Source organism: Chinchilla lanigera, unplaced genomic scaffold (assembly GCF_000276665.1).
Source record: "Chinchilla lanigera isolate Chin_1 unplaced genomic scaffold, ChiLan1.0 scaffold00110, whole genome shotgun sequence".
NCBI classification, from domain to species: Eukaryota; Metazoa; Chordata; class Mammalia; order Rodentia; family Chinchillidae; genus Chinchilla; species Chinchilla lanigera.
This window is the reverse complement of record NW_004955511.1, coordinates 2,159,316-2,168,199: the sequence shown is the minus strand read 5'-3', so window position 1 is coordinate 2,168,199 and position 8,884 is coordinate 2,159,316. Positions and strand designations below refer to the sequence as shown.

General features: G+C 37.0%; 1 protein-coding gene across 1 annotated transcript; it reads right to left on the bottom strand.

The window, feature by feature from the left end:
• Positions 1 to 708: 708 nt before the first annotated feature.
• Positions 709 to 1,638, bottom strand: LOC102028779 (olfactory receptor 5AK2-like). Its single transcript, XM_005408252.1, has one exon. The coding sequence runs from the start codon at positions 1,636 to 1,638 to the stop codon at positions 709 to 711; it is 930 nt and encodes a 309-aa protein (XP_005408309.1).
• Between the last annotated feature and the right edge of the window lie 7,246 nt (positions 1,639 to 8,884).

Sequence of the window (8,884 nt, the reverse complement as noted above, 5' to 3'; positions counted from 1 at the left end):
TTTTGTTTTCCTAAGATGTACTACATCTTTCAGGGGCTGGAGCTGGGGACCGGGTTTACCAGTGATATTTTTATCAGTTATATCTACCAGTGGTAAAAGTAATATGCTCTACATATTCCTTTCTCCTGTGTTAATTTCCTAATTTTGTAGGAAAACTGTTGGGAAAAGAGGGACAATTTTTCCTAATGGCCCAGTATCTGTGAGGCTTTATTCTTTCCTTTTTCCTCTGCTTTTCTGAATCTACTATCCAAAGAAATCATTTTTCAAATTTTGCTCTACAATGGCAAATAGATTAGCTGTAGAGAAATATGAAGAATAATAATACCCTTCAAGTGAAGGAAAGGATCCCCTCTCCATGAGTCTTTATAATCTATTTAATGGGAGTAAGAAGATAACATTGATTATGCACTTCTCTTAGATTCATCTTAGTTTTCTTTTGTGATGGCAGGTAGTTCAAAAAAGGCTCATGAAAATGTACAAAAGCAGTACCAAAGACATTATTTCAGATGCCTTTAACAGCACACGAACTAGAAATTAATTTGCTTATTTATGTGAGACATTTCTCTGTACCTTTCCAGTAGGATTGTTGCAATTAAGCAATGCCGTTTCTTACAAACATTTACCACGTCTTCTGAGGTTGACAAATAAGAGATTTCTGTGTGTTTGTTTGTAGGATAAGCTATGGGGCATTGGAAATCGAGGTTCAAATTATAAGCGCTTTTTCCCTACCTTTTTCAGAGCTTGTATCACATCTTGGTTTCTCAGGCTGTAGATCAAGGGGTTTAACATGGGAATAATTATGCCATAAAACACAGAAGCGACCTTTTCCTGCTCTTGAGACTCAGGGGTACAACGGTGTAGGTACATGTAAGAAAGGGTCCCGTAGAAGATGGTGACGGCTGTCAGGTGGGAGGCGCACGTGGAGAAGGCTTTTCTCCGTCCTGCAGCAGAAGACATCCTGAGGATGGCGGTCAGGATCCATATGTAGGAAAAGATGACGACCGACACAGTGCTCATCAAATTAAACCCCACAAAGACAGTCAGGACCATGACATTGAAATCAATCCTGGAGCACGACAGAGCGAGAATTGGAGGCACATCACAGAAAAAGTGATTAATTGCATTAGATTTGCAGAAGTCCAAGGAGAAAGTCAGACTTACATTTACAGAAGCATTTAGGGAGCCCATGAGGTATGAACCAAGCAGCAGCTGAATGCAGAGTCTCTGGGACATGATAACTGGGTAGTGCAGGGGTTTGCAGATGGCCACGTAGCGGTCCACAGCCATGGAAGCCAGGATGAAGCAGTCACTGGTTGCAAAAGTCCCATAGACTAGTAACTGCAGTATGCATCCTGTGAAGGAGATGGACTGTTTTGTCCCTATGAAGTTTTTCAACATCTTGGGTGTGATGGCAGAGGTGTAGCACAGATCGACAAAAGCCAGGTGCTGGAGGAAAAAGTACATAGGCGTGTGGAGGGCAGGGTCGGTCTTGATGAGCAGGATCATCCCAATGTTGCCCACCAGTGTGGCCATGTAGATGATGAGGAAGGCCGTGAAGAGGATTTGCCAGGACCTGTGTTGACCGGCAAACCCGAGGAGAAGGAATCCCGTCACTGCACTGCCATTATTTTGTTCCATGGCCAGCATAGATTAAACATTACCTGAAAAGCCACAAAAAAAGAAGAGTAGAGAAATTTACCAGTGGTACTGAGAAAATAAAATAAGATGAACTCAGCTCACACCTGGAGGATGAGAGCAGTAGAATGGAGACCGATGTAAAACGGTGTAATATGCTCTGGTACTATGCGTGTTTTTGCATATGAAAAAATAATGCTGGATTCCTACTTTATCTTTTACAACATCAATTTGAAATGGAATGAAGATTTGGATTTTAAATCCTTGCATGTGAAATACATGGCAGAATATCTATGGCTTCAACGTGAAGATAAAATTCAAGAAAACAAAAAAAGTACAAGTCATAAAATGTTGAAAATTCAACTATACTAAAATAAAAATACCAACCGTCTAAAAGAGAAAAGACTGGAGTTTGGTCAGGTTGTCTGTAATGCATTTAAATTCCAAAGCATTCGTGTACAGTGTATATAAGTGATTTCTACAAATCAGCTCAAAGGAGAAATTTAGAAGAAATGTAAACCAGACAGTTATAGAAAAGAGAACTTTAATGATTCATAAAAATATGAAAAGATCCACAACTCACTAGTAATCAGGTGATTGGATATGAATACTTCATTGAAATATATTTTATGCTCATGAATTTCTTTTTTTAAATTTTTAAAATTTCATTTTAAAGGTGAAAATATAAATAACAATAACAGAGTTTCAAAACAGGTTAGTAGAGTTATACAGCTAATTTCATGAAAAGAAAGGTTTGTGCTAATATATTGAATGATTATCAATTTAAAGCACCACAGCTTGGTGAAGTTTTGGACCGATAGGCAACTCACATATTCCTACTGGGAAAGTAAATCATGTCATGGTGCACACATATTTGGAATTATTAGTAAAATTAAATGCCTCCCTATGATCAAGGATCTTCAGTCTAGGTATATATTCCCAAGAAATTGATGACCACATATACATGGATATTTTCAAGCATATATAAATATAACTACATATATATGTATATATGAATGTTTATAGCAGTACAGCCATAAAACCTGATAAATAAATCAATAAATGGATGCTAGAACATCTACATGGATAAATTTCTTAAATGGACAATAAAAAGCATGCTGCAGAAGTTATGGTGGGCATATGAGTGGTTGCTGCATTACTGTGCATGTTGAATATTGTTTAGCAATAGATATTTGTCACAGAAGGAAAATCCATATCCCTGGTAGTCAGTACTGACTCCTTTACTTAGAGGTTAGGCACACCAGGCAGACCTGCGACGTTTTGCACATGAGATGGTCAGTTTTAGGTAAGAATATGCCTGCAGTGGTGGGAACATGGCAAACTAAGCCTGCTGTTGGTATGGGCTTTGGTGGTGGCTTCCAATATCTTGACAATAAGCACGATTTGGTAATAAGAAACAATTCTCTTCAATTCTACATGGAATCCTGACAACCGCATGGCAGCAAGTTTGTGTAAATTGCTTTCTCTGATAGATTTGGGGCAAAATAGGTAAGATGCGGGTTCCTTGGGAGTCTTCCTTTGAGTGGACAGACACACTTCTTGGGGAAATGAGACTAAGTCAGAGTCTACTTAAACTGCCCTGATAGGATCGAAGAGGCACTTAAAATTAGTCCTAACATCTCTCTACTACTTATCATCTATCTATGTGTCTGTCTTCTATCTATCTATGTATCTATCTTCTACCTATGTATCTATCTTTATCTATGTGTCTATCTTCTATCTATATATCTCTCTATCTTCTATCTTATCTTATCTATCTATCTATCTATCTATCTATCTATCTATCTTCTATCATCTATCTCTCTCTATCTTCTATCTATCTTCTATCATCTATCTCTATCTTCTATCTGTCTATTATCTATCTATCTTCTATCTGTCTATCTCATCTATCTCATCTATCATCTATCTTCTATCTATCTATCTATCTATCTATCTATCATCTATCTACCTATCTATCATCTATCCATATGTGTATTTGAATTTCTCATATAAAATGAACCAGGAGATATCTAAGGTGGTGTGTCTGTCTTACCTCATTTAATATTATGGTCTCAAGTTGCATCCACTTACTTACAAATGCCTCAAGTTTATCTTTGTGTTAGGGTGGAAGAAGAGATGGAGGGAAGGGAGGGGAAGGGAGGAAGTGGAATGGAAAATAATTGAAGGAAAAAAAAAATGATGAAAATAGAGCTTTGGCAAGTGGGAAGGGGACCAAAAGTTGGAAGGATAAAGGGTGGAGAGGATGGAAAAAAAGAATTAAGGCATATTATGTCCATGCACCATCTCCCCATGGTAAATGTAATTATGTGCTGCAAAATAGATAATAAAAATGCTATACTAAAGTGAAAAAATTAGTTATAATAACCCATGCAAATAATGCATTAAAAGCATCTTCTGATCATTTGCTCTTGCTTACGCTTTTACAAGCAACTCTCAGTCTAATTTCCTCTCTCCATTTCAATTACATCTCTGGAGCTGAGGTGATTCTTCCTGGTCTTGGGTAAAACACTTCCAACCTTGGCTATGACCCATTTTGTGACTATTACCTGCACTTGCTGTGGTGATACCCAGCTGATGGTGACAAATGTCATTGGCTTTGTTCTTACATGGAAGTTGCTTCCAGGTTATTTTTCTGAGACTGGTGCAGGCTGATCACCCACCCAGTTGTGTCTGTGCTATTATTCCCTGTTAGGCTGCATAGCTGGGGCCTCAGGGACCAGTATTCACTCCCTTGAGATCTGAGCTTGCAAGGATTGAGAGGGAATTGGGAAAAACAATGCTCACTGGTTATTTTATGCCAACAAGCTTAAGCCTTGTAGAGGGGAGAGGTTTTTTTTTTGTGTGTATGGTTGTCATTAAGAAACTCTTGCTTTTATTTTTCAGAGTTGTCTTGTTAGAGAACAGCTGTTTTTCTTGGTGTAAATGAGGTGCAGCACGCTTTCACGTCTAGAAACCTGTGTATAGGTCAAGTAATTATCCTGATGCCACAATCAGCGATAAACAGGGCTTTTTGAAAAAGAAAAAGTAAAACTACTGGAAATTTGAGATTATGTGCCCCCTAGTGTGACATTAGAGACACTGCTGTTTGAACCTATTTTCTAGTCTATCAATTATTTATTTATTTAAAGAAAACTTTGCTTTTGATCTCTTCTGCTTTTGTCAGAAAAATTTACATACTCTAAAAATGAGCCTATTGCAAAGATGATCTTTACTCCAGTTGCACTTTACAGCATGAGAATATTTCAGGTAAAAGTTGTGACATTACAGACTTTGAACTTTGTTTGCTGAAAAGCTGCTAGAGTTAAACTTCTGATGTGACCAGTCTCAATGGACAAAGCTGTATTCAGTGTGTCGGTAGATTTAATTAGCAAATGGAGAAGAAGCGCTAGTGTGAAAGGGTGGTTGGCTGCTGTTCATTATTACTTATTTCATGACCAGTGTCTCAGTTAGGAATGCATTCAACTGCTAGCAAAAGTGTATATGCTGTGCAGTCTGGGTTTTCCAGGTAATAGATTTAATACAGGACATATAGTTTATAGGATTATTTTATAATATTCTCCCAAAAAGTCAAAAGCAGAAGAGCATGAGAGATCTGTCCATGCACTAGAGGCCCAAAGAATTCAGCTGAGGTCTTGGATCCCATGGTTCCACAAATCCATCTGGAGGCCTAGAGCACATGACAATGTCCCATGCAAGTCTGTACCAAGGATCTGCACTGGGAAGGCCAAGAGGTCAATAGTGGAAGCTAGAAAGTCTGTGCCAGCTAGATGAAGGATCTGTGCCAACAGGTTGAGGGATCTGCACTGGAGCCAGGAAGCAATACCCAAGGTAAGGACCAGAGCTGTTTTATTCTTTTTCTCCTTTGTCCTCCAGTTTCCCCAAACTTGGGTGATCATCCTTTAATCTCCAGCCTTGACACTACTATCTTTGATCTCACTCATCACTTTAGCCCATCTTTTACCCACCTTAACCCCCTGCTCCTGACAGAAGGATAAAATCACCTGACTGAGGGGAAATTCACTGCATACAAGTGCACAGTCTATGTTTGATTTTGTTATATAATTTTAGAGTTCACTCCTGCGGTCAGAGGTAACAAGTTAATGGTTACCATAGTTTATCAGTAGTTAAACTGTACTTGAAACTATTGTTATTATTAACTGTACTACTTTAGCCAGTATGCCATACATGTTATAAACAGTTTTCCACTGCCATGTGATAACACTGCAATTGTATGAGGTCATAATCATCACCACAGCCCAGTACCAAAGGATTAGGAACTGAACCAAATAGTGATATTGCATCCTTTGCAAATTGGGAAGCTAGGGCTTTGGGATAGCTATAAGAAACCACCTACATCTAGAAGACATCCCTGAAGAACAGACATTCTCTAGAGAAATCTAAATACTAGTGATAAAGCTATATATCATAAGAAACTGGCATGTATCAATATAGAAAACAAAATTAAAAAGAGAAAATAGAAAATGATAAAACACAGAAGCAAAATGCAACTCCACATCTGCAGGCCACCCAGGACAAGCCCAGAACTCAAGGAGATAGATGGAACTCAAAATCAAACACTGGAACTTTCTAAAATGATAGCAGAAGAAGTGAAAAAAAAAGTGGAAAAGGCTATGAGAAAATAATCTCTCAGGTGCAGAAAGAAATGATGCTTAAAATCAAAGATATTAGAGAAGACACAGATAAAAGACTAGATGAGCTTAGAAAAATGATGGAAATAAGAAATACCCAGCATAGGAAACAAATGGAATGCGCGAAACAGATCCAAACAGAAATCCGAGAGATTAAAATCTCCACTGAAATTATATGCAACAGGTTGAATGAAGGAGAGGATAAGATTTCAGATCTTGAAGATGGAATTACAGCCAAAGATAATGAAAAGAAAGGTATCTTAAAATTACCAAGAGACCATGAAAAATGAATCCGAGAGCTACAAGATGAAGGAAAGAAGAGTAACATAAGATTAATTGGCATCAGTGAAAAAGCTGGAGACAGCACAAATGACATAAAAAAAAAAACTCTTCACAGAAATAGTGGCAGAAAACTTCACAAGTGTGGATAAAGAATTTGACATACAAATAAATGAAGTATTTTGAACTCCAAAAATTCATGACCAAAATAAAATTACACCGAGACATATAATAATCAAGATTCCAGAAATTCAGCACAAGAAGAGAATATTAAAAGCTGTTAGAGAAAAGAAACAGATCACCTATAAAGGAAAGCCCATCAGAATTATGAGAAACTTCTCAATACAAAGCTTCAAGTCAAGAAGAGCTTGGAATGAAGTATTTCAAGCCCTTAAAGAAAACAACTTCCAACCCAAATTGTTGTACCCTGCAAAACTATCTTTCAGACTTAGTGGGGAAATAAGATACTTCCATGACAAAGAACAACTGAAGAGATTTATGCACACCAAACCAGTGTTACAAAGAGTACTGAAAGGTATTCTAGACAGAGATAAAAATGACCACAATTCCAAGAATAATAGCAGAAAGAAACCAGCAGGCAAGACAAGCAATTAAACAGAGGGGAAAAATAGGGAACCAACAGCAGGAAAATGTCATGACCAAGATAAGCCAATAGGTATATCACTTATAGCCATCAATGTAACGTAGATGGTCACACTTCACCAATGAAAAGAAACAGACTGGCATAGTGGATCAAGAAACAAAGTCTAACGATACACTGTATACAAGAAACCCATTTAATGTGAAAAGAAATTCATAGACTGACAATCAAAGGATGGAAAATAATCTTCCATGTGAAGAAAAAAGCAGGGGTAGCTGTTCTTTTTGCAGACAATATCAATCTGAGAATGATCAAAAGGGATAAACAAGGTCACTACATACTTGTTAGGGGAAAACTTCAAGAGGAAGAGATAACAATCATAAATATACATGCCCCAAATGCAGGAGTACACAACTGTATAAGGCCATTATTAATAGACATCAAAAATCAAATAAATAATAACACAATTGTAATGGGAGACCTCAATAAGTCATTGTCACAGAAAGATAGATCAACTAGACAAAATATCAGTAAAGAAATAACAGAACTGAAAAAAACCTGTGAACAAATGGACTTAGTTGATGTCTTCAGACTGTTCCAGACATCGTCAGAATACACATTCTTCTCAGCTGCGCATGAAACATTCTCTAAAATAGACCATATACTAGCCCACAGAACATGCTTAAGTAAGTGTAAAGGAACTGAAATTATCCCATGCATAATATTGGACTATAGTGCAATGCAATTAGAAATAAATTTCAAAAGAAACTGCAAAAACTCCATGAACACATGGAAATTAAGTAATACCCTCCAAAACAACCAGTGGGTCACAGATGAAATAAAGGAAGAAATTAAACAATATCTACAACTAAATGAAAAAGCAGATACAACATACTGGAACCTATGGGACACAATGAAAGCAGTCCTAAGAGGGAAATTTATAGAGCGAATTCCCACATCAAGAAAATAACAAGCTCAAATAAACAAGTGTTACACCTCAAGCTTCTAGAAAAAGAAGAGCAAGAAAGGCTAAAGCCCATAGAAGGGAGGAAATTATAAAGATCAGAGCAAAAATTAACACAATGGAAACCCAGAAAACAATACAAAGAATTAATGAGTTGAAGAATAGGTTCCTTGAGGAAATAAATAAAATTGGTAAACCCTTAACCAACCTTATGAAAAAAGGAAAGAAAAGACTCAAATTCACACACTAAGGAATGATAAGAGGTGAAGTCATTATGGATCCTGTGGAACTTTAGAAGATCAACAATACCTACTTGGAAAATGTTTACTCTCATAGGATAGAAAACAAAAGAAATGGACAGATTCCTAGATACATATGAACTACCAAAGCTGAATCAAGAAGATACAAAAATTCTCAGTAAGCCAGTATCAGTTAATGAGATTGAAAAATATAATTAAAAACTTACCAACAAAGAAAAGCCCAAGTCCTGATGGATTCACTGCTCAATTCTACAAGAAATTCAGGGAAGATCTAATGCCAGTACTCTTCAAACCCTTTAATGAGATTGAAAGGGAAACAATACTTCCTAACTTATTCCTGGAGGCAAATATTATCCTGATACCCAAACCAGAGAAAGATAAAACCAAGAAAGAGAACTGCAGGCCAATTTCCCTAATTAGCATAGATGCAAAAATCCTCAATAAGATACTAGCAAACATAATTCAACAAACCATC